The following is a 27243-nucleotide window of genomic DNA, read 5'->3' on the forward strand; positions in this document are numbered from 1 at the left end:
CTAGTCTTAACAGTGTTATACTTATTACGGCAAAGGGAATGCATGCAATGTTTCCATACCATTTCATAAGAGATTTAAATCAACTTAATCAAAATACTTTTGCTGTAAATTAAATCTTGAAATCAAATATATATATTCTTTAGTTGAAAGCCGACACTAACAAGCGGCCATTTTGAAAGAATGAAATATTTAAAATGTCCTTGGAGGTTCCAGCGTAGATAGATCCTCCCACCAGAAGCTTTGGGTATCTCAGCTGGCTTAGTACTGAGAAAGGTGCCATAGTCTTCTTTACGCATTACAAATGTTTGCATGTAAAGTATCCGGGTAAGTGAAATTAACTTCAAACCAAATTGATGTTAATCTAGATTCTTAGATCTTTGTATATTATGTTTCTTTACTTCTATTTTCTAGCGAATTATTGCTTTTGGGATTTTTACCATTGTCGTAAGTCTTTGGATATTTCAACGGGCTCTCTTTAGTACCAAATCGCGCAAAATTGAATAAAGCGCCTGATGACATTCTTTTGCTACTGAAAAAATGGAAACCCTATTTAAGGATGTAAGTTTTTAATATATAGTAATGGATTAAGATATCTTGAATTTTTGCTTCGGTAAAATATTGGGAAAACTACGTCATTAGCCTACATACGTGTATTAGGATGTCAGATAAAAACAATCAATTTCGTACAGGCCAAATGGTTTTTCATCTAGAGAACCAAGTAACCACGTTTGGTGTATAAAGACTGAGATGATAACGTTTCCTACATTTCAAAACGAGTTACGCAGATACCGTCAGCAAATTAACTGAGTCCCAAACGATCACAAAATCGATAAGTCAGACAAGGCTGAACCATTGATGCCCACAAAGAACCAGAACCCATGCATCACAAGGAAGAGGGGATGTTGAGGGGCCGCAAGAAGCTCGAAGCTATAGGGCTCTTCCATGGGTTAATACGGCACTGAGGCAAACAGCTAACATCTATTTTCTTAGGAGTCAAATAAAAAAGACGGTACATGGTTGCCAAAGAACTTAAGCAAAATACGGATTTTGAATGATAAATGATTGTTTTGATTTCATATTTGTTCGGCCTGAAATTTCGTTATTTAATAGTTATTGTACAAAACGGGTGTTTTTCTCATACAAAACCAAAAATATATAAGCCTTTCTATAAATGAAAATTTTATTACAACATGCTATGGCCAGGATCACAAAATTCTTGACTTTTCTTATATTAATCTATAAAGACAAGTTGAGAGTAATCCGATATGTAAGACTTTTAATTAATATACAAATTAATAAACGCGCCAATCGTTGATCTAAAAATCAATAAAACAAACGCATTCCTTTCTTCAAAAGTATATTTTATATTTAACTTTACATAATTTTTCTATTTTTAGCAAACCATGTTCAATTTTGAATTAGTTACTTTCTAATTAGTAGACTGCCTTTATTTTACTACATTTAAAATTTATTCGAGGACCGAAATATCGAGGAACGAAATATATCAAGTTCTACTTTCGTTTATTTCGAACTCCGCCTCCGGAAACTCTTCATCGAAGTCGTAGTGGGGCATTCTGGGGCTACGGCCCCGTCCCAGAGTGTTTTCAAACTTCTCATCCCTCGATTTAGATCCAAAGAATGACCTTGGCGAGGACAATTTTAAAAAAAGGATTACTATCTTGCTTTGTCTCAGTAGTTTTATTCAACATTCGTCCATTAACCTAAAGTGGTTAAGTTCTCGAAAATTTAAATATACGGCTGTGAAATTTTTTATAAACATGTATATCTTATCCATTGACAACTAGAATGGATAATTCCAGTTGAAAATGAAAAGACCTTGTCCCCTCTACTTCCTTCGATTTAAATGAAACTTTGTTAACAGGTTTCTTAGAAAGCGAAAGATCCAAATAGCCGTTGCCCAGGTACAGGTTTGGTGATTTTTACGAAATTTGACCTTGACCTAAGTCAATTCCTTCAAACACTTGGGTTCAATATAGTGGTGTTTGACAAATAATTGAATCATTAGTTTGGTTTCTAAGGATCAAAGCCTCCTAAAAACAAAATTTTATAAATCTGTTCAGGAATTACGCTATGCAATTTTCAACACATAAAACAATTTTAGCACGCAGTTATGAAGACGTTTGACCTCAAATATATTAGATCAGATTTGTCATTATAAAATTTGGACTTTCTTCATGACATAGCCAATGGTCCTGGATTTTTAAAATAACAATGAAAAATTGGTGTCAGTCGAAAGGAAGATCCCATTTAATACTCTAGAAGCACAAACGTTTTAGGATATAGAGATAATTATCAAATGCACCGTGCACACCCCAAAACTGCGAAGCAATTTGGGCAACATGACAAATGTATCTAATGAACTTTGAGAGAGAGCGAGCAGTCTCGAAGATCGTGGTACGACTATCCAAGCATTTAAAATATTGTAAAATATAAAGTTTAAATAAATTATTTAACTAATTGAACTAGGCAGACTTGTTTAAGAATACATAATAAATATTTACTTTTTAAGTACCCAAAGAAACACAGCGATAAATATAGTACAAGTAATGACCACGACTGTGACATTGTAAATGTACTCCCCGGAATATTTAGGCGTGGCATCTGAAAAGAGAAATCTCGTATTTAATTTAAAAAATTTCTGGCTTAGAGTTGAGTAAATGCAATTGAAATATAATTGTTTTTTTGAGTTCGGTAATGTTCGACCAGCACTATACCCTTTGAGTAGAGCCATTTGAAATTTACCGTTAAAATATTGTTATGCGTTCATTTTAAATTGCTAACAATATGAAATTGTGAGGCTATATCCTAATACCTACTTGCTCATTAGTTGATGAGCGATTTAAAGCACTTAGAATATAAGGATCTTTTTTGTCTTTTCACTAGTTTATGCCAATTTAATACGTCAGAGATACGTAACCACGAAAGATGTTCTACCCGCTGTCAGAGTTAGTACAAATGAATTAATATAAGCCGAAGTGTTATATATATATATATATATATATATATATATATATATATATATATATATATATATATATCAGGCTGATCACAAATGATGCAAGGTCCAGGCCATCCCCCTTATTACGAAGACTCTTTAAATAACGTCAGAAATACTTAAACCCTCTTCAATTAAAAAAGGCCCGTTAACCTACTTATTTTAAATTTCTTTTAAAATAATCTAGTTTACTTATTGTTTTTCTTATAGAAAAGTAATCATAACATGAAATGTCACATTTTGTAATTGATATCGATAGTTTTAGGCCATTATAAAGAATCTACGAGTTCAAACAAAAATTCAAACGGCAGGGGTAAAATAACTTCTACCTGAACCCCTAGTCAGGCCTCAGTCTATTGGTTTTTCCGCCACTGCATAGCAGTATAGAAAGAAAGATTCTCAGTCAGTGTCAGCGCCAGGATAAATATAGGTATAGGCAAATACTTTTTCTGAATTATAATAACGACTTTTTTTGCCAATAAAAGTGTATTGTCTCGCAACAGGCTCCAAAAACTTATTTGATAATGTCCTATTCAAGTCACTTTTTTGTGTCCCGAGGTGAAATGCAAATTAAGCTTTACCCCAGGCGGCATCACTGTATTTAGTGAAGGACTAAACAATAGACTAAGTAGGCTTCAATCTAGAGTTTCGTAACTTGTCAATAGCTAAGCGGGCGCGAGAAAGGCTAGCTTATGGTCATAGTGGAGTTAATAAAGCTCAAGGATTAGGCGCTCGGTGGTGGTTAATTTTGGATACTTCTCATATATTTATACTTCTGGCATTAGATGGCGCAATAAATGTGACATTACAAAAACCCCTAATTATTTCACTTTTTTGTGGGATAATTGGCTCGCGTGGCATAAAGCAGCGGTTCCCAATTTCTTTTTGCTATGGAACCCTAAATTATCCACCTAATTCTGGCGGAACCCCAACTCATTTTTTTACTTATCTTAAAGGAGTCTTGACACAAACGAAGATGGCCGCGCTGCGAATTCTCGGAACCCCCGTGACCCTTCCACGGAACCCCAGGGTTCCGCGGAACACCTTTTGGGAACCGCATTGTAACCCGAATGAATTAATGGCTTTAAAAGTAGCTTGACGACTTAGGTGGTGCCTTGGGTATTAGCCTAGCTGATTTTTATTATTTTTATTAGATAAGACTTGCCTTTGTAAATTTTGACATCGACACAGCTCCGAAATTTAAAATCAAATTCGCAACAATACGTGGCTTCATCGGCTGATGAAAAATTACTGATAAAAAGAATTGATTCTAGAAGATTGGAATTCTCATCGTCTGGGGTGGGCTCCGTTGGGCTCGGGTGATGATCGAGGAGCTTGTTATTTTCGTACCAATGAAAAATTCTGATGTTGTTGGAAGATGTCAAATTTATTTGACACGTTATGTAGACGTCATTGTTAATATTGATAGACGTTGGGTATTTGGAAATGTTGATGTTATCTGTATCAAGAATAAACAAAACAAAAAAGTGCGATATTACGTAAAGACGAATTTAATTTTGTTGAACACAAAGGTTTATATTTTTCGAAATTAATAATTAAGCGACTTTTTGAAATATAGTTTCATGTTGAACGTTGCTTAAAGATTAGACGGTTAATTCATTTTAAGCGCAATTGTGGATTTGTGTGTGATCTGCTATCCTATGATGAAAGTACAACTAGTAAACTAAATTTAGGATATTACCTAAATTTTTGCAGGTAACTTTAATAAGGTTTAGTATACATTGTGTAAAACATTCCCATTATAAATAGTTCCATGAAAAATTATTATTCGAACAATCATTTTTGGGCTATTCCAGTTTTTATTGTTATACCTGAAACACGTCTGAGCACACCAAATTAGGGTACCGTTTAGATAAATCATTCAAACTGATATTACTCAAAAACGATAACTTGTATGTTAATTTTGCATATCACCATTTAAATAGGGAATTTCAAATAGGTTGTATAACTCTGAATGCACTGCAAACGTAGATATTAACCAATGCACATTTTTGTCCCCTATTTCTGCCATAAAAGCTTTAGGTAAGAACAGAATGACGGAGACGTTAGAACAAATAAAGCTGCGTGCAACATTTCAACCCGGTTTCAATTTTACCGAAGTCTGGGAAAATTTCTGTTCAGAGTTATTGATATACTACATGCTTTGTTAGAATGAATTGCTTTCACTATCGATAGCTAGACTTTGTACGTGTGAGTTTTTAATTTTATTCAAATTTGACTTCTAGTAAAGTATACAGGGCATTTTTCCATAGGACAACCATTTTGGTGCTTCAACGGCTAGGGTTAAAATAGTGACTGACACATTCCAATAAAAATGTCGACGATCACTAATTTTAATTTAAATGATATTTATATAAAATCTTTCGAGTTGGCCTTCGCTTTGACCAAATTAAAGAGTGATTTTGAAAGATAATCTTGTGCCTAAAATACTATTCAAAGAACTTCAATACAAGGTGTTACAGATTAGATAAATTTTGGAGTGTGTTCTTTGGGTCCTAATGAGTCCAAAGTGTCCTCTGAAAATGGGTCCTAAAATGCTTTGATTCAGAGATTTATGCGTAAAACTGGGCCCAAAACAAAGAAATAGCCAGAATTGTAAAGTTCGGTATTCGGCCTTGAATAAAATTGTTTCCATTTATTTTCCATGGTTTTTTTTAACGGTAGCCAATTCCAATTTAGTTCATTATTGTCCTGGTGCAAGTGTGCTAAATCGTACGACGATTTTATTAATACCAAGTGCCATTATTTAAAATAATCGAGTTTAATCATCAGGCATATTGGAAATAAGCAACTTGCACGACGTGAATAGCAACTCAAAGAATTTTCCCCGATGGATGATGGGATAGTGCTTCTTATTATGTTTCGTAAATACTGCATGCTCATTAATTTCACCCGTATAACCACCAAAAGGTTCAAGCTCCGAACGACGCAGACAATCCTAGGCGAGTGGACTTAAATCAGTGGTTTGTTGACAAAGTAGGTCATGACCATCGGTTCTCGAGTATTCTGTTGACAGCCGATGAAGCCAATTTTTCCCCTTATACTAAACTTGCACAACACTCACCATTAGAGTCAAGATATACCACATGGGACTAGTGTTAGATCTTAATTGTTGGTGTTGTATTGTTGGTTCTTTTTTCCTCCCGCCTAGGTTAAATGGTCAGGCATACTTATAATTCCTGCAAGATAATTTACCCAAGCTACTCGAAGTTGTGCCGTTAGAAACGACAATGCCCATGTCGTTTCTGCACGATGGAGCTCCATTCCTTTTAAGCCGTGACGTAAGAGCTCATCTTGACGCGACTTTTCATTTAGGGGTTGAGTGGTCGTAATGGACCAATTGTGTGGCCAGCACGATCTCTCGATTTAAACCCATGTGACTTTTCCTTTAGGGGTTGAGTGGTCGTAATGGACCAATTGTGTGGCCAGCACGATCTCTCGATTTAAACTCATGTGACTTTTCTTTTAGGGGTTGAGTGGTCGTAATGGACCAATTGTGTGGCCAGCACGATCTCTCGATTTAAACCCATGTGACTTTTCCTTTAGGGGTTGAGTGGTCGTAATGGACCAATTGTGTGGCCAGCACGATCTCTCGATTTAAACCCATGTGACTTTTCCGTTAGGGGTTGAGTGGTCGTAATGGACCAATTGTGTGGCCAGCACGATCTCTCGATTTAAACCCATGTGACTTTTCCTTTAGGGGTTGAGTGGTCGTAATGGACCAATTGTGTGGCCAGCACGATCTCTCGATTTAAACCCATGTGACTTTTCCTTTAGGGGTTGAGTGGTCGTAATGGACCAATTGTGTGGCCAGCACGATCTCTCGATTTAAACCCATGTGACTTTTCCTTTAGGGGTTGAGTGGTCGTAATGGACCAATTGTGTGGCCAGCACGATCTCTCGATTTAAACCCATGTGACTTTTCCGTTAGGGGTTGAGTGGTCGTAATGGACCAATTGTGTGGCCAGCACGATCTCTCGATTTAAACCCATGTGACTTTTCCGTTAGGGGTTGAGTGGTCGTAATGGACCAATTGTGTGGCCAGCACGATCTCTCGATTTAAACCCATGTGACTTTTCCTTTAGGGGTTGAGTGGTCGTAATGGACCAATTGTGTGGCCAGCACGATCTCTCGATTTAAACCCATGTGACTTTTCCTTTAGGGGTTGAGTGGTCGTAATGGACCAATTGTGTGGCCAGCACGATCTCTCGATTTAAACCCATGTGACTTTTCCTTTAGGGGTTGAGTGGTCGTAATGGACCAATTGTGTGGCCAGCACGATCTCTCGATTTAAACCCATGTGACTTTTCCTTTAGGGGTTGAGTGGTCGTAATGGACCAATTGTGTGGCCAGCACGATCTCTCGATTTAAACCCATGTGACTTTTCCGTTAGGGGTTGAGTGGTCGTAATGGACCAATTGTGTGGCCAGCATGATCTCTCGATTTAAACCCATGTGACTTTTCCTTTAGGGGTTGAGTGGTCGTAATGGACCAATTGTGTGGCCAGCACGATCTCTCGATTTAAACCCATGTGACTTTTCCTTTAGGGGTTGAGTGGTCGTAATGGACCAATTGTGTGGCCAGCACGATCTCTCGATTTAAACCCATGTGACTTTTCCTTTAGGGGTTGAGTGGTCGTAATGGACCAATTGTGTGGCCAGCACGATCTCTCGATTTAAACCCATGTGACTTTTCCTTTAGGGGTTGAGTGGTCGTAATGGACCAATTGTGTGGCCAGCACGATCTCTCGATTTAAACCCATGTGACTTTTCCGTTAGGGGTTGAGTGGTCGTAATGGACCAATTGTGTGGCCAGCACGATCTCTCGATTTAAACCCATGTGACTTTTCCCTTAGGGGTTGAGTGGTCGTAATGGACCAATTGTGTGGCCAGCACGATCTCTCGATTTAAACCCATGTGACTTTTCCTTTAGGGGTTGAGTGGTCGTAATGGACCAATTGTGTGGCCAGCACGATCTCTCGATTTAAACCCATGTGACTTTTCCTTTAGGGGTTGAGTGGTCGTAATGGACCAATTGTGTGGCCAGCACGATCTCTCGATTTAAACCCATGTGACTTTTCCGTTAGGGGTTGAGTGGTCGTAATGGACCAATTGTGTGGCCAGCACGATCTCTCGATTTAAACCCATGTGACTTTTCCGTTAGGGGTTGAGTGGTCGTAATGGACCAATTGTGTGGCCAGCACGATCTCTCGATTTAAACCCATGTGACTTTTCCGTTAGGGGTTGAGTGGTCGTAATGGACCAATTGTGTGGCCAGCACGATCTCTCGATTTAAACCCATGTGCCTTTTCCTTTAGGGGTTGAGTGGTCGTAATGGACCAATTGTGTGGCCAGCACGATCTCTCGATTTAAACCCATGTGACTTTTCCTTTAGGGGTTGAGTGGTCGTAATGGACCAATTGTGTGGCCAGCACGATCTCTCGATTTAAACCCATGTGACTTTTCCTTTAGGGGTTGAGTGGTCGTAATGGACCAATTGTGTGGCCAGCACGATCTCTCGATTTAAACCCATGTGACTTTTCCGTTAGGGGTTGAGTGGTCGTAATGGACCAATTGTGTGGCCAGCACGATCTCTCGATTTAAACCCATGTGACTTTTCCTTTAGGGGTTGAGTGGTCGTAATGGACCAATTGTGTGGCCAGCACGATCTCTCGATTTAAACCCATGTGACTTTTCCTTTAGGGGTTGAGTGGTCGTAATGGACCAATTGTGTGGCCAGCACGATCTCTCGATTTAAACCCATGTGACTTTTCCTTTAAGGGTTGAGTGGTCGTAATGGACCAATTGTGTGGCCAGCACGATCTCTCGATTTAAACCCATGTGACTTTTCCTTTAGGGGTTGAGTGGTCGTAATGGACCAATTGTGTGGCCAGCACGATCTCTCGATTTAAACCCATGTGACTTTTCCGTTAGGGGTTGAGTGGTCGTAATGGACCAATTGTGTGGCCAGCACGATCTCTCGATTTAAACCCATGTGACTTTTCCCTTAGGGGTTGAGTGGTCGTAATGGACCAATTGTGTGGCCAGCACGATCTCTCGATTTAAACCCATGTGACTTTTCCTTTAGGGGTTGAGTGGTCGTAATGGACCAATTGTGTGGCCAGCACGATCTCTCGATTTAAACCCATGTGACTTTTCCTTTAGGGGTTGAGTGGTCGTAATGGACCAATTGTGTGGCCAGCACGATCTCTCGATTTAAACCCATGTGACTTTTCCGTTAGGGGTTGAGTGGTCGTAATGGACCAATTGTGTGGCCAGCACGATCTCTCGATTTAAACCCATGTGACTTTTCCGTTAGGGGTTGAGTGGTCGTAATGGACCAATTGTGTGGCCAGCACGATCTCTCGATTTAAACCCATGTGACTTTTCCGTTAGGGGTTGAGTGGTCGTAATGGACCAATTGTGTGGCCAGCACGATCTCTCGATTTAAACCCATGTGCCTTTTCCTTTAGGGGTTGAGTGGTCGTAATGGACCAATTGTGTGGCCAGCACGATCTCTCGATTTAAACCCATGTGACTTTTCCTTTAGGGGTTGAGTGGTCGTAATGGACCAATTGTGTGGCCAGCACGATCTCTCGATTTAAACCCATGTGACTTTTCCTTTAGGGGTTGAGTGGTCGTAATGGACCAATTGTGTGGCCAGCACGATCTCTCGATTTAAACCCATGTGACTTTTCCTTTAGGGGTTGAGTGGTCGTAATGGACCAATTGTGTGGCCAGCACGATCTCTCGATTTAAACCCATGTGACTTTTCCTTTAGGGGTTGAGTGGTCGTAATGGACCAATTGTGTGGCCAGCACGATCTCTCGATTTAAACCCATGTGACTTTTCCGTTAGGGGTTGAGTGGTCGTAATGGACCAATTGTGTGGCCAGCACGATCTCTCGATTTAAACCCATGTGACTTTTCCGTTAGGGGTTGAGTGGTCGTAATGGACCAATTGTGTGGCCAGCACGATCTCTCGATTTAAACCCATGTGACTTTTCCGTTAGGGGTTGAGTGGTCGTAATGGACCAATTGTGTGGCCAGCACGATCTCTCGATTTAAACCCATGTGACTTTTCCTTTAGGGGTTGAGTGGTCGTAATGGACCAATTGTGTGGCCAGCACGATCTCTCGATTTAAACCCATGTGACTTTTCCTTTAGGGGTTGAGTGGTCGTAATGGACCAATTGTGTGGCCAGCACGATCTCTCGATTTAAACCCATGTGACTTTTCCTTTAGGGGTTGAGTGGTCGTAATGGACCAATTGTGTGGCCAGCACGATCTCTCGATTTAAACCCATGTGACTTTTCCGTTAGGGGTTGAGTGGTCGTAATGGACCAATTGTGTGGCCAGCACGATCTCTCGATTTAAACCCATGTGACTTTTCCGTTAGGGGTTGAGTGGTCGTAATGGACCAATTGTGTGGCCAGCACGATCTCTCGATTTAAACCCATGTGACTTTTCCGTTAGGGGTTGAGTGGTCGTAATGGACCAATTGTGTGGCCAGCACGATCTCTCGATTTAAACCCATGTGACTTTTCCTTTATGGGTTGAGTGGTCGTAATGGACCAATTGTGTGGCCAGCACGATCTCTCGATTTAAACCCATGTGACTTTTCCTTTAGGGGTTGAGTGGTCGTAATGGACCAATTGTGTGGCCAGCACGATCTCTCGATTTAAACCCATGTGACTTTTCCTTTAGGGGTTGAGTGGTCGTAATGGACCAATTGTGTGGCCAGCACGATCTCTCGATTTAAACCCATGTGACTTTTCCGTTAGGGGTTGAGTGGTCGTAATGGACCAATTGTGTGGCCAGCACGATCTCTCGATTTAAACCCATGTGACTTTTCCTTTCCGAACTTCACATTACTGGATATTTCGATGTTTTGAGGCCCGGTTTTTGTGAACCTATTACTCTGAAACAGAGCATTTTAGGACCCATGTTCGTAGGACATTTTTGACTCATTTGGACCCAAAGAACACGCTCCTAAATTATTGACGTACCGTGATACCCGGTATATAAAATGCACTGAACACGTTGTGATGACTTGTTTTCATTTTAAGATATATATATTATAGATGATTACGGACTTTAAAAACAGTGTAATTTAAAGCGGTCTCATCACTTGTCAATTAGCTATCAATTTTTGGTTTAGAAAGTGTGCTTGTGATTTTCTAACTTACTTATGGCTGTGACTTCAGATGAAGAATGTTCAGACTGCTCTGATTGCGGAACATGGTCTGAAGTTGGTTGATTGGCTGTCACTGCCACTAGCATTTCCAATAACATACTCTGGAATAGCATTATACAGGCGCTTTCGATGTTCATTTTTTTGTTTGAAATTTGATGTTTGTTTCCATTTTATTTCCAGAACATAAAACTATAAAAAATGCCAACGTTATAATTTATGCCAAAGAACTGAAGAAATAATTAAGTTTGGCTATCGAAAGTGTTAGAAATTAATTAATTATTTTATTATTGAGCCCTACTATCTTTAATGTTACTGGTTGCTCTATTAATAAATAACAATAAACTATTGAATACCGTTAAACTAGTTAAAAATTATGAACTGAATTTTAAACGAATCCCACTCATGTCTAAATTAAAGAGGTTTCGTATTCTCTATCTAATATAAAAAGGCGAGAAAAATGTGATCGCAACGCATTCTCTTCTGGTATTAAAAAAGAGGCACCGACGCTGGTCACTTAAATATACTTCGTAAATGCTCAAACCGCATGTTAAATAAAGATGTGACCTCCTTTATTTCATAGAAAAATCTTTCTGTCTACACCTTAATTTAAATAAAACAATTTTTGTTCTATATTGGTTTTAATAAGTGTTAAAAATTGCGACAAAAAAATGGTACTTCTCATATGATGCATTTCTACGAAATGTTTTTGGGGTTATCGTTTTGATAAACACCTTTCACGTATGAATTTTAAGTTATTAATATCTCAAATAAGTCATTTTTAAATGATATTGGTGTTTAAAAATATTAAAATACTGGGGATTTATTAAACGTTGAACACAGCCTAACCTATTACTATCTAGACGAGGTGTGATGAACGAGTTGCACTGCATTAAAAATTTTAATTTAACTGAAGTTAACTCTTATTTCTAGTACACACTACTCTACTCAAAAACATTCGAGGTATGCCAGAGTTTCCGCCTAGTAATAGTGAGTTTCAAAAGGGCGAAATTTATAAATTTGATTTTATTTAACTCTAATGAAAGCTGACTTTCGAAAAGGTTTCGTTGTCAAACGAAAAGGATTGCCCTCTAATTAATTCCGAGGAAAACCATAACACAATTCTCGGAATAGCGTTACTTCGTGAAGGAGTTACAAGAAAACGCGAGAGGAATAAACAAAGACGATGGGAACGACAGAAAGAGAGAAGGAAAATCATTGACCCTTATCTTGTAGATTGTAAAGGAAAAGAGAAACCGTGCCAACTGCCTATTCATACTACACCGAAATCGGCTAGCTTACGTTGCAACTGAAAATTTTACCGTTATCATTGAACAATACCGGTAACGCGTGATCGAGTTATGGCCGGCGAAACTAACGCGACCTTCAACATTTACTGGTATTAAGCGAGTAAAATGAAAGAGTTCGCAACAAAACAAGAATATATAAGGAGAATATTACCTCTACTGTATCACCTTAGAAATATCTCTACCCGTCACCTTACGCGGATACTAAACTTAGCTCTCCGTCGAAAGAAAACATACGCAGAGGCAAAGTTTGGCAACTCATCGTGGAACATCTGCAGTGGTGGATTATTTTGAAAGGTTTCCCAGGAGCCAAAATAGATCGCTAAGGCTTAGTTGGTGTTTACAAATTTGTTACGAATAATTTAAGTACTTTTAATGTTCCTCACCACTCGTTTAATTCTAATTAAGAACTCTTTCATTTAAAAATAATGTTTTTGTTAAATGTTTCAAATATTTTAACAACTAATTTATCTGACACTTTTAGCTGGACAAGAATAATGTTAAATCGGAAAAACAAACTGGTAAGAAGTTTTTATAAATTACAACATTTTTCTTTTAAAGTTGAAAAAAACTAGCCTCTGTTGTAGGAAAAATATTATTTTTTATTTCTTAATATCGTTGAATTTAATGTGCTGAGTGATTAAAACGATCTTATTCCAATTAAGTATTAAATTAAAATACTATAAACACAATAAAATCACGCAATAACACGCCTATACAAAACCTAAAGACTAAAGGCCTAGTTTTTGATAATTAGGTTATCGATGCCGTGTATGGCCAGAAGTAATAAATAAGTGTGAGCCTACTGGGCCATGGAGATTATCGAAACCGTGTATGGCCAGAAGTAATAAATAAGTGTGAGCCTGCTGGGTCATGGAGATTAACGAAGCCGTGTATGGCCAGAAGAAATTAATAAGTGTGAGCCTGCTTGGTCATGGAGATTATCGAAGCCGTGTATGGCCAGAAGTAATAAATAAGTGTGAGCCAGCTGGGTCATGGAGATTATCGAAGCCGTGTATGGCCAGAAGTAATAAATAAGTGTGAGCCTACTAAGCCATGGAGATTATCGAAGCCGTGTATGGCCAGAAGTAATTAATAAGTGTGAGCCTGCTGGGTCATGGAGATTATCGAAGTCGTGTATGGCCAGAAGTAATTAATAAGTGTGAGCCTACTGGGCCATGGAGATTATCGAAGCCGTGTATGGCCAGAAGTAATTAATAATTGTGAGCCTGCTGGGTCATGGAGATTATCGAAGCCATGTTTGGCCAGAAGTAATAAATAAGTGTGAGCCTACTGGGCCATGGAGATTATCGAAGCCGTGTATGGCCAGAAGTAATAAATAAGTGTGAGCCAGCTGGGTCATGGAGATTATTGAAGCCGTGTATGGCCAGAAGTAATAAATAAGTGTGAGCCTACTAAGCCATGGAGATTATCGAAGCCGTGTATGGCCAGAAGTAATTAATAAGTGTGAGCCTGCTGGGTCATGGAGATTATCGAAGTCGTGTATGGCCAGAAGTAATTAATAAGTGTGAGCCTACTGGGCCATGGAGATTATCGAAGCAGTGTATGGCCAGAAGTAATTAATAATTGTGAGCCTGCTGGGTCATGGAGATTATCGAAGCCGTGTATGGCCAGAAGTAATAAATAAGTGTGAGCCTGCTGGGTCACGAAGGTTATCGAAGCCGTGTATGGCCAGAAGTAATAAATAAGTGTGAGCCTACTGGGCCATGGAGATTATCGAAGCCGTGTATGGCCAGAAGTAATAAATAAGTGTGAGCCTGCTGGGTCATGGAGGTTATCGAAGCCGTGTTTCGCCAGAAGTAATAAATAAGTGTGAGCCTGCTGGGTCATGAAGGTTATCGAAGCCGTGTATGGCCAGAAGTAATTAATACGTGTGAGCCTGCTGGGTCATGGAGATTATCGAAGCCGTGTATGGCCAGAAGTAATAAATAAGTGTGAGCCTACTGGGCCATTGAGATTATCGAAGCCGTGTATGGCCAGAAGTAATAAATAAGTGTGAGCCTACTGGGCCATGGAGATTATCGAAGCCGTGTATGGCCAGAAGTAATAAATAAGTGTGAGCCAGCTGGGTCATGGAGATTATTGAAGCCGTGTATGGCCAGAAGTAATAAATAAGTGTGAGCCTACTAAGCCATGGAGATTATCGAAGCCGTGTATGGCCAGAAGTAATTAATAAGTGTGAGCCTGCTGGGTCATGGAGATTATCGAAGTCGTGTATGGCCAGAAGTAATTAATAAGTGTGAGCCTACTGGGCCATGGAGATTATCGAAGCAGTGTATGGCCAGAAGTAATTAATAATTGTGAGCCTGCTGGGTCATGGAGATTATCGAAGCCGTGTATGGCCAGAAGTAATAAATAAGTGTGAGCCTGCTGGGTCACGAAGGTTATCGAAGCCGTGTATGGCCAGAAGTAATAAATAAGTGTGAGCCTACTGGGCCATGGAGATTATCGAAGCCGTGTATGGCCAGAAGTAATAAATAAGTGTGAGCCTGCTGGGTCATGGAGGTTATCGAAGCCGTGTTTCGCCAGAAGTAATAAATAAGTGTGAGCCTGCTGGGTCATGAAGGTTATCGAAGCCGTGTATGGCCAGAAGTAATTAATACGTGTGAGCCTGCTGGGTCATGGAGATTATCGAAGCCGTGTATGGCCAGAAGTAATAAATAAGTGTGAGCCTACTGGGCCATTGAGATTATCGAAGCCGTGTATGGCCAGAAGTAATAAATAAGTGTGAGCCTACTGGGCCATGGAGATTATCGAAGCCGTGTATGGCCAGAAGTAATAAATAAGTGTGAGCCTACTGGGCCATGGAGATTATCGAAGCCGTGTATGGCCAGAAGTAATAAATAAGTGTGAGCCTGCTGGGTCATGGAGATTATCGAAGCCGTGTATGGCCAGAAGTAATAAATAAGTGTGAGCCTACTGGGCCATGGAGATTATCGAAGCCGTGTATGGCGAGAAGTAATAAATAAATTTGAACCTACTGGGCCATGGAGATTATCGAAGCCGTGTATGGCCAGAAGTAATAAATAAGTGTGAGCCTGCTGGGTCATGGATATTATCGAAGCCGTGTATGGCCAGAAGTAATAAATAAGTGCGAGCCTACTGGGCCACGGAGATTATCGAAGCCGTGTATGGCGAGAAGTAATAAATAAGTGCGAACCTACTGGGCCATGGAGATTATCGAAGCCGTGTATGGCCAGAAGTAATAAATAAGTGTGAGCCTACTGGGCCATGGAGATTATCGAAGCCATGTATGGCCAGAAGTAATAAATAAGTGTGAGCCTGCTGGGCCATGGAGATTATCGAAACCGTGTATAGCCAGAAGTAATAAATAAGTGTGAGCCTGCTGGGTCATGGAGATTAACGAAGCCGTGTATGGCCAGAAGAAATTAATAAGTGTGAGCCTGCTTGGTCATGGAGATTATCGAAGCCGTGTATGGCCAGAAGTAATAAATAAGTGTGAGCCAGCTGGGTCATGGAGATTATCGAAGCCGTGTATGGCCAGAAGTAATAAATAAGTGTGAGCCTGCTGGGTCATGGAGATTATGGAAGCCATGTATGGCCAGAAGTAATAAATAAGTGTGAGCCTGCTGGGTCATGGAGGTTATCGAAGCCGTGTATGGCCAGAAGTAATAAATAAGTGTGAGCCTACTGGGCCATGGAGATTATCGAAGCCGTGTATGGCCATAAGTAATAAATAAGTGTGAGCCTGCTGGGTCATGGAGATTATGGAAGCCATGTATGGCCAGAAGTAATAAATAAGTGTGAGCCTGCTGGGTCATGGAGGTTATCGAAGCCGTGTATGGCCAGAAGTAATAAATAAGTGTGAGCCTACTGGGCCATGGAGATTATCGAAGCCGTGTATGGCCAGAAGTAATAAATAAGTGTGAGCCTGCTGGGTCATGAAGGTTATCGAAGCCGTGTTTCGCCAGAAGTAATAAATAAGTGTGAGCCTACTGGGTCATGAAGGTTATCGAAGCCGTGTTTCGCCAGAAGTAATAAATAAGTGTGAGATTGCTGGGTCATGGAGGTTATCGAATCCGTGTATGGCCATAAGTAATAAATAAGTGTGAGCCTGCTGGGCCATGGAGATTATCGAAACCGTGCATAGCCAGAAGTAATAAATAAGTGTGAGCCTGCTTGGTCATGGAGATTATCGAAGCCGTGTATGGCCAGAAGAAATAAATAAGTGTGAGCCAGCTGGGTCATGGAGATTATCGAAGCCGTGTATGGCCAGAAGTAATAAATAAGTGTGAGCCTACTAAGCCATGGAGATTATCGAAGCCGTGTATGGCCAGAAGTAATTAATAAGTGTGAGCCTGCTGGGTCATGGAGATTATCGAAGTCGTGTATGGCCAGAAGTAATTAATAAGTGTGAGCCTACTGGGCCATGGAGATTATCGAAGCCGTGTATGGCCAGAAGTAATTAATAATTGTGAGCCTGCTGGGTCATGGAGATTATCGAAGCCGTGTATGGCCAGAAGTAATAAATAAGTGTGAGCCTGCTGGGTCATGAAGGTTATCGAAGCCGTGTATGGCCAGAAGTAATAAATAAGTGTGAGCCTAGTGGGCCATGGAGATTATCGAAGCCGTGTATGGCCAGAAGTAATAAATAAGTGTGAGCCTGCTGGGTCATGGAGGTTATCGAAGCCGTGTTTCGCCAGAAGTAATAAATAAGTGTGAGCCTGCTGGGTCATGAAGGTTATCGAAGCCGTGTATGGCCAGAAGTAATTAATAAGTGTGAGCCTGCTGGGTCATGGAGATTATCGAAGCCGTGTATGGCCAGAAGTAATAAATAAGTGTGAGCCTACTGGGCCATGGAGATTATCGAAGCCGTTTATGGCCAGAAGTAATAAATAAGTGTGAGCCTACTGGGCCATGGAGATTATCGAAGCCGTGTATGGCCAGAAGTAATAAATAAGTGTGAGCCTACTGGGCCATGGAGATTATCGAAGCCGTGTATGGCCAGAAGTAATAAATAAGTGTGAGCCTGCTGGGTCATGAAGGTTATCGAAGCCGTGTTTCGCCAGAAGTAATAAATAAGTGTGAGCCTGCTGGGTCATGAAGGTTATCGAAGCCGTGTTTCGCCAGAAGTAATAAATAAGTGTGAGATTGCTGGGTCATGGAGGTTATCGAATCCGTGTATGGCCATAAGTAATAAATAAGTGTGAGCCTGCTGGGCCATGGAGATTATCGAAACCGTGTATAGCCAGAAGTAATAAATAAGTGTGAGCCTGCTGGGTCATGGAGAATAACGAAGCCGTGTATGGCCAGAAGAAATTAATAAGTGTGAGCCTGCTTGGTCATGGAGATTATAGAAGCCGTGTATGGCCAGAAGTAATAAATAAGTGTGAGCCTGCTGGGCCATGGAGATTATCGAAACCGTGCATAGCCAGAAGTAATAAATAAGTGTGAGCCTGCTTGGTCATGGAGATTATCGAAGCCGTGTATGGCCAGAAGAAATAAATAAGTGTGAGCCAGCTGGGTCATGGAGATTATCGAAGCCGTGTATGGCCAGAAGTAATAAATAAGTGTGAGCCAGCTGGGTCATGGAGATTATCGAAGCCGTGTATGGCCAGAAGTAATAAATAAGTGTGAGCCTACTGGGCCATGGAGATTATCGAAGCCGTGTATGGCCAGAAGTAATAAATAAGTGTGAGCCTGCTTGGTCATGGAGATTATCGAAGCCGTGTATGGCCAGAAGAAATAAATAAGTGTGAGCCAGCTGGGTCATGGAGATTATCGAAGTCGTGTATGGCCAGAAGTAATTAATAAGTGTGAGCCTACTGGGCTATGGAGATTATCGAAGCCGTGTTTCGCCAGAAGTAATAAATAAGTGTGAGATTGCTGGGTCATGGAGAATAACGAAGCCGTGTATGGCCAGAAGAAATTAATAAGTGTGAGCCTGCTTGGTCATGGAGATTATCGAAGCCGTGTATGGCCAGAAGTAATAAATAAGTGTGAGCCAGCTGGGTCATGGAGATTATCGAAGCCGTGTATGGCCAGAAGTAATAAATAAGTGTGAGCCTACTAAGCCATGGAGATTATCGAAGCCGTGTATGGCCAGAAGTAATTAATAAGTGTGAGCCTGCTGGGTCATGGACATTATCGAAGTCGTGTATGGCCAGAAGTAATTAATAAGTGTGAGCCTACTGGGCCATGGAGATTATCGAAGCCGTGTATGGCCAGAAGTAATTAATAATTGTGAGCCTGCTGGGTCATGGAGATTATCGAAGCCGTGTATGGCCAGAAGTAATAAATAAGTGTGAGCCTGCTGGGTCATGAAGGTTATCGAAGCCGTGTATGGCCAGAAGTAATAAATAAGTGTGAGCCTACTGGGCCATGGAGATTATCGAAGCAGTGTATGGCCAGAAGTAATAAATAAGTGTGAGCCTGCTGGGTCATGGAGGTTATAGAAGCCGTGTTTCGCCAGAAGTAATAAATAAGTGTGAGCCTGCTGGGTCATGAAGGTTATCGAAGCCGTGTATGGCCAGAAGTAATTAATAAGTGTGAGCCTGCTGGGTCATGGAGATTATCGAAGCCGTGTATGGCCAGAAGTAATAAATAAGTGTGAGCCTACTGGGCCATGGAGATTATCGAAGCCGTGTATGGCCAGAAGTAATAAATAAGTGTGAGCCTACTGGGCCATGGAGATTATCGAAGCCGTGTATGGCCAGAAGTAATAAATAAGTGTGAGCCTACTGGGCCATGGAGATTATCGAAGCCGTGTATGGCCAGAAGTAATAAATAAGTGTGAGCCTGCTGGGTCATGGAGATTATCGAAGCCGTGTATGGCCAGAAGTAATTAATAAGTGTGAGCCTGCTGGGTCATGGAGATTATCGAAGCCATGTATGGCCAGAAGTAATAAATAAGTGTGAGCCTGCTGGGTCATGGAGATTATCGAAGCCGTGTATGGCCAGAAGTAATAAATAAGTGTGAGCCTACTGGGCCATGGAGATTATCGAAGCCGTGTATGGCGAGAAGTAATAAATAAGTGTGAACCTACTGGGCCATGGAGATTATCGAAGCCGTGTATGGCCAGAAGTAATAAATAAGTGTGAGCCTACTGGGCCATGGAGATTATCGAAGCCGTGTATGGCCAGAAGTAATTAATAATTGTGAGCCTGCTGGGTCATGGAGATTATCGAAGCCGTGTATGGCCAGAAGTAATAAATAAGTGTGAGCCTGCTGGGTCATGAAGGTTATCGAAGCCGTGTATGGCCAGAAGTAATAAATAAGTGTGAGCCTACTGGGCCATGGAGATTATCGAAGCCGTGTATGGCCAGAAGTAATAAATAAGTGTGAGCCTGCTGGGCCATGGAGATTATCGAAGCCGTGTATGGCCAGAAGAAATAAATAAGTGTGAGCCTACTGGGCCATGGAGATTATCGAAGCCGTGTATGGCCAGAAGTAATAAATAAGTGTGAGATTGCTGGGTCATGGAGGTTATCGAATCCGTGTATGGCCATAAGTAATAAATAAGTGTGAGCCTGCTGGGCCATGGAGATTATCGAAACCGTGTATAGCCAGAAGTAATAAATAAGTGTGAGCCTGCTGGGTCATGGAGAATAACGAAGCCGTGTATGGCCAGAAGAAATTAATAAGTGTGAGCCTGCTTGGTCATGGAGATTATCGAAGCCGTGTATGGCCAGAAGTAATAAATAAGTGTGAGCCAGCTGGGTCATGGAGATTATCGAAGCCGTGTATGGCCAGAAGTAATAAATAAGTGTGAGCCTACTAAGCCATGGAGATTATCGAAGCCGTGTATGGCCAGAAGTAATTAATAAGTGTGAGCCTGCTGGGTCATGGACATTATCGAAGTCGTGTATGGCCAGAAGTAATTAATAAGTGTGAGCCTACTGGGCCATGGAGATTATCGAAGCCGTGTATGGCCAGAAGTAATTAATAATTGTGAGCCTGCTGGGTCATGGAGATTATCGAAGCCGTGTATGGCCAGAAGTAATAAATAAGTGTGAGCCTGCTGGGTCATGAAGGTTATCGAAGCCGTGTATGGCCAGAAGTAATAAATAAGTGTGAGCCTACTGGGCCATGGAGATTATCGAAGCAGTGTATGGCCAGAAGTAATAAATAAGTGTGAGCCTGCTGGGTCATGGAGGTTATAGAAGCCGTGTTTCGCCAGAAGTAATAAATAAGTGTGAGCCTGCTGGGTCATGAAGGTTATCGAAGCCGTGTATGGCCAGAAGTAATTAATAAGTGTGAGCCTGCTGGGTCATGGAGATTATCGAAGCCGTGTATGGCCAGAAGTAATAAATAAGTGTGAGCCTACTGGGCCATGGAGATTATCGAAGCCGTGTATGGCCAGAAGTAATAAATAAGTGTGAGCCTACTGGGCCATGGAGATTATCGAAGCCGTGTATGGCCAGAAGTAATAAATAAGTGTGAGCCTACTGGGCCATGGAGATTATCGAAGCCGTGTATGGCCAGAAGTAATAAATAAGTGTGAGCCTGCTGGGTCATGGAGATTATCGAAGCCGTGTATGGCCAGAAGTAATTAATAAGTGTGAGCCTGCTGGGTCATGGAGATTATCGAAGCCATGTATGGCCAGAAGTAATAAATAAGTGTGAGCCTGCTGGGTCATGGAGATTATCGAAGCCGTGTATGGCCAGAAGTAATAAATAAGTGTGAGCCTACTGGGCCATGGAGATTATCGAAGCCGTGTATGGCGAGAAGTAATAAATAAGTGTGAACCTACTGGGCCATGGAGATTATCGAAGCCGTGTATGGCCAGAAGTAATAAATAAGTGTGAGCCTACTGGGCCATGGAGATTATCGAAGCCGTGTATGGCCAGAAGTAATTAATAATTGTGAGCCTGCTGGGTCATGGAGATTATCGAAGCCGTGTATGGCCAGAAGTAATAAATAAGTGTGAGCCTGCTGGGTCATGAAGGTTATCGAAGCCGTGTATGGCCAGAAGTAATAAATAAGTGTGAGCCTACTGGGCCATGGAGATTATCGAAGCCGTGTATGGCCAGAAGTAATAAATAAGTGTGAGCCTGCTGGGCCATGGAGATTATCGAAGCCGTGTATGGCCAGAAGAAATAAATAAGTGTGAGCCTACTGGGCCATGGAGATTATCGAAGCCGTGTATGGCCAGAAGTAATAAATAAGTGTGAGCCTACTGGGCCATGGAGATTATCGAAGCCGTGTATGGCCAGAAGTAATTAATAAGTGTGAGCCTGCTGGGTCATGGAGATTATCGAAGCCATGTATGGCCAGAAGTAATAAATAAGTGTGAGCCTGCTGGGTCATGGAGATTATCGAAGCCTTGTATGGCCATAAGTAATAAATAAGTGTGAGCCTACTGGGCCATGGAGATTATCGAAGCCGTGTATGGCGAGAAGTAATAAATAAGTGTGAACCTACTGGGCCATGGAGATTATCGAAGCCGTGTATGGCCAGAAGTAATAAATAAGTGTGAGCCTACTGGGCCATGGAGATTATCGAAGCCGTGTATGGCCAGAAGTAATAAATAAGTGTGAGCCTACTGGGCCATGGAGATTATCGAAGCCGTGTATGGCCAGAAGTAATTAATAAGTGTGAGCCTGCTGGGTCATGCAGATTATCGAAGCCATGTATGGCCAGAAGTAATAAATAAGTGTGAGCCTGCTGGGTCACGGAGATTATCGAAGCCGTGTATGGCCATAAGTAATAAATAAGTGTGAGCGTGCTGGGTCATGGAGGTTATCGAAGCCGTGTATGGCCAGAAGTAATAAATAAGTGTGAGCCTGCTGGGTCATGGAGGTTATCGAAGCCGTGTATGGCCAGAAGTAATAAATAAGTGTGAGCCTGCTGGGTCATGAAGGTTATCGAAGCCGTGTTTCGCCAGAAGTAATAAATAAGTGTGAGCCAGCTGGGTCATGGAGATTATCGAAGCCGTGTATGGCCAGAAGTAATAAATAAGTGTGAGCCTACTAAGCCATGGAGATTATCGAAGCCGTGTATGGCCAGAAGTAATTAATAAGTGTGAGCCTGCTGGGTCATGGAGATTATCGAAGTCGTGTATGGCCAGAAGTAATTAATAAGTGTGAGCCTACTGGGCCATGGAGATTATCGAAGCCGTGTTTCGCCAGAAGTAATAAATAAGTGTGAGATTGCTGGGTCATGGAGGTTATCGAATCCGTGTATGGCCATAAGTAATAAATAAGTGTGAGCCTGCTGGGCCATGGAGATTATCGAAACCGTGTATAGCCAGAAGTAATAAATAAGTGTGAGCCTGCTGGGTCATGGAGAATAACGAAGCCGTGTATGGCCAGAAGAAATTAATAAGTGTGAGCCTGCTTGGTCATGGAGATTATCTAAGCCGTGTATGGCCAGAAGTAATAAATAAGTGTGAGCCAGCTGGGTCATGGAGATTATCGAAGCCGTGTATGGCCAGAAGTAATAAATAAGTGTGAGCCTACTAAGCCATGGAGATTATCGAAGCCGTGTATGGCCAGAAGTAATTAATAAGTGTGAGCCTGCTGGGTCATGGAGATTATCGAAGTCGTGTATGGCCAGAAGTAATTAATAAGTGTGAGCCTACTGGGCCATGGAGATTATCGAAGCCGTGTATGGCCAGAAGTAATTAATAATTGTGAGCCTGCTGGGTCATGGAGATTATCGAAGCCGTGTATGGCCAGAAGTAATAAATAAGTGTGAGCCTGCTGGGTCATGAAGGTTATCGAAGCCGTGTATGGCCAGAAGTAATAAATAAGTGTGAGCCTACTGGGCCATGGAGATTATCGAAGCCGTGTATGGCCAGAAGTAATAAATAAGTGTGAGCCTGCTGGGTCATGGAGGTTATAGAAGCCGTGTTTCGCCAGAAGTAATAAATAAGTGTGAGCCTGCTGGGTCATGAAGGTTATCGAAGCCGTGTATGGCCAGAAGTAATTAATAAGTGTGAGCCTGCTGGGTCATGGAGATTATCGAAGCCGTGTATGGCCAGAAGTAATAAATAAGTGTGAGCCTACTGGGCCATGGAGATTATCGAAGCCGTGTATGGCCAGAAGTAATAAATAAGTGTGAGCCTACTGGGCCATGGAGATTATCGAAGCCGTGTATGGCCAGAAGTAATAAATAAGTGTGAGCCTACTGGGCCATGGAGATTATCGAAGCCGTGTATGGCCAGAAGTAATAAATAAGTGTGAGCCTGCTGGGTCATGGAGATTATCGAAGCCGTGTATGGCCAGAAGTAATTAATAAGTGTGAGCCTGCTGGGTCATGGAGATTATCGAAGCCATGTATGGCCAGAAGTAATAAATAAGTGTGAGCCTGCTGGGTCATGGAGATTATCGAAGCCGTGTATGGCCAGAAGTAATAAATAAGTGTGAGCCTACTGGGCCATGGAGATTATCGAAGCCGTGTATGGCGAGAAGTAATAAATAAGTGTGAACCTACTGGGCCATGGAGATTATCGAAGCCGTGTATGGCCAGAAGTAATAAATAAGTGTGAGCCTACTGGGCCATGGAGATTATCGAAGCCGTGTATGGCCAGAAGTAATTAATAATTGTGAGCCTGCTGGGTCATGGAGATTATCGAAGCCGTGTATGGCCAGAAGTAATAAATAAGTGTGAGCCTGCTGGGTCATGAAGGTTATCGAAGCCGTGTATGGCCAGAAGTAATAAATAAGTGTGAGCCTACTGGGCCATGGAGATTATCGAAGCCGTGTATGGCCAGAAGTAATAAATAAGTGTGAGCCTGCTGGGCCATGGAGATTATCGAAGCCGTGTATGGCCAGAAGTAATAAATAAGTGTGAGCCTACTGGGCCATGGAGATTATCGAAGCCGTGTATGGCCAGAAGTAATAAATAAGTGTGAGCCTACTGGGCCATGGAGATTATCGAAGCCGTGTATGGCCAGAAGTAATAAATAAGTGTGAGCCTGCTGGGTCATGGAGATTATCGAAGCCGTGTATGGCCATAAGTAATAAATAAGTGTGAGCCTACTGGGCCATGGAGATTATCGAAGCCGTGTATCGCGAGAAGTAATAAATAAGTGTGAACCTACTGGGCCATGGAGATTATCGAAGCCGTGTATGGCCAGAAGTAATAAATAAGTGTGAGCCTACTGGGCCATGGAGATTATCGAAGCCGTGTATGGCCAGAAGTAATTAATAAGTGTGAGCCTGCTGGGTCATGGAGATTATCGAAGCCATGTATGGCCAGAAGTAATAAATAAGTGTGAGCCTGCTGGGTCACGGAGATTATCGAAGCCGTGTATGGCCATAAGTAATAAATAAGTGTGAGCCTGCTGGGTCATGGAGGTTATCGAAGCCGTGTATGGCCAGAAGTAATAAATAAGTGTGAGCCTGCTGGGTCATGGAGGTTATCGAAGCCGTGTATGGCCAGAAGTAATAAATAAGTGTGAGCCTGCTGGGTCATGAAGGTTATCGAAGCCGTGTTTCGCCAGAAGTAATAAATAAGTGTGAGCCTGCTGGGTCATGAAGGTTATCGAAGCCGTGTTTCGCCAGAAGTAATAAATAAGTGTGAGATTGCTGGGTCATGGAGGTTATCGAATCCGTGTATGGCCATAAGTAATAAATAAGTGTGAGCCTGCTGGGTCATGGAGATTATGGAAGCCATGTATGGCCAGAAGTAATAAATAAGTGTGAGCCTACTGGGCCATGGAGATTATCGAAGCCGTGTATGGCGAGAAGTAATAAATAAGTGTGAACCTACTGGGCCATGGAGATTATCGAAGCCGTGTATGGCCAGAAGTAATAAATAAGTGTGAGCCTACTGGGCCATGGAGATTATCGAAGCCGTGTATGGCCAGAAGTAATTAATAAGTGTGAGCCTGCTGGGTCATGGAGATTATCGAAGCCATGTTTGGCCAGAAGTAATAAATAAGTGTGAGCCTGCTGGGTCACGGAGATTATCGAAGCCGTGTATGGCCATAAGTAATAAATAAGTGTGAGCGTGCTGGGTCATGGAGGTTATCGAAGCCGTGTATGGCCAGAAGTAATAAATAAGTGTGAGCCTGCTGGGTCATGGAGGTTATCGAAGCCGTGTATGGCCAGAAGTAATAAATAAGTGTGAGCCTGCTGGGTCATGAAGGTTATCGAAGCCGTGTTTCGCCAGAAGTAATAAATAAGTGTGAGCCTGCTGGGTCATGAAGGTTATCGAAGCCGTGTTTCGCCAGAAGTAATTAATAAGTGTGAGATTGCTGGGTCATGGAGGTTATCGAATCCGTGTATGGCCATAAGTAATAAATAAGTGTGAGCCTGCTGGGTCATGGAGATTATGGAAGCCATGTATGGCCAGAAGTAATAAATAAGTGTGAGCCTGCTGGGTCATGGAGGTTATCGAAGCCGTGTATGGCCAGAAGTAATAAATAAGTGTGAGCCTACTGGGCCATGGAGATTATCGAAGCCGTGTATGGCCAGAAGTAATAAATAAGTGTGATCCTACTATTCCATGGAGATTATCGAAGCTGTGTATGGCCAGAAGTAATTAATAAGTGTGAGCCTACTGGGCCATGGAGATTATCGAAGCCGTGTATGGCCAGAAGTAATAAATAAGTGTGATCCTACTATTCCATGGAGATTATCGAAGCTGTGTATGGCCAGAAGTAATTAATAAGTGTGAGCCTGCTGGGTCATGGAGATTATCGAAGCCGTGTATTGCCAGAAGAAATTAATATGTGTGAGCCTACTGGGCCATGGAGATTATCGAAGCCGTGTATGGCCAGAAGTAATAAATAAGTGTGAGCCTACTGGGCCATGGAGATTATCGAAGCCGTGTATGGCCAGAAGTAATAAATAAGTGTGAGCCTGCTGGGTCATGGAGATTATCGAAGCCGTGTATGGCCAGAAGTAATAAATAAGTGTGAGCCTACTGGGCCATGGAGATTATCGAAGCCGTGTATGGCCAGAAGTAATAAATAAGTGTGAGCCTACTGGGCCATGGAGATTATCGAAGCCGTGTATGGCCAGAAGTTATAAATAAGTGTGAGCCTGCTTGGTCATGGAGATTATCGAAGCCGTGTATGGCCAGAAGTAATAAATAAGTGTGAGCCAGCTGGGTCATGGAGATTATCGAGGCCGTGTATGGCCAGAAGTAATAAATAAGTGTGAGCCTACTGGGCCATGGAGATTATCGAAGCCGTGTATGGCCAGAAGTAATTAATAAGTGTGAGCCTACTGGGCCATGGAGATTATCGAAGCCGTGTATGGCCAGAAGTAATTAATAAGTGTGAGCCTGCTGGGTCATGGAGATTATCGAAGCCATGTATGGCCAGAAGTAATAAATAAGTGTGAGCCTGCTGGGTCATGGAGATTATCGAAGCCGTGTATGGCCAGAAGTAATAAATAAGTGTGATCCTGCTGGGTCATGAAGGTTATCGAAGCCGTGTTTCGCCAGAAGTAATAAATAAGTGTGAGCCTACTGGGCCATGGAGATTATCGAAGCCGTGTATGGCGCGAAGTAATAAATAAGTGTGAACCTACTGGGCCATGGAGATTATCGAAGCCGTGTATGGCCAGAAGTAATAAATAAGTGTGAGCCTACTGGGCCATGGAGATTATCGAAGCCGTGTATGGCCAGAAGTAATTAATAAGTGTGAGCCTGCTGGGTCATGGAGATTATCGAAGCCATGTATGGCCAGAAGTAATAAATAAGTGTGAGCCTGCTTTGTCATGGAGATTATCGAAGCCGTGTATGGCCATAAGTTATAAATAAGTGTGA

The 27243-nt window shown here is 41.9% G+C and overlaps 1 protein-coding gene across 1 annotated transcript; it reads right to left on the minus strand.

Annotated features, from left to right (window-relative positions):
• Positions 1 to 1349: 1349 nt before the first annotated feature.
• LOC149940454 (uncharacterized) lies at positions 1350 to 12797 on the minus strand. Its single transcript, XM_090178102.1, has 5 exons — positions 12690 to 12797; positions 11224 to 11420; positions 4182 to 4475; positions 2523 to 2622; positions 1350 to 1643 (listed from the first exon to the last, which is right to left on the minus strand). Exons 2-5 carry the CDS (start codon positions 11366 to 11368, stop codon positions 1505 to 1507), a joined length of 678 nt encoding a protein of 225 aa, XP_090034228.1. The 5' UTR covers positions 11369 to 11420; positions 12690 to 12797; the 3' UTR covers positions 1350 to 1504.
• Between the last annotated feature and the right edge of the window lie 14446 nt (positions 12798 to 27243).

The sequence above is a fragment of the Leiobunum rupestre genome, chromosome 6, assembly GCF_980474605.1.
Source record: "Leiobunum rupestre chromosome 6, qqLeiRupe1.1.hap1, whole genome shotgun sequence".
Lineage (NCBI taxonomy): Eukaryota > Metazoa > Arthropoda > Arachnida > Opiliones > Sclerosomatidae > Leiobunum > Leiobunum rupestre.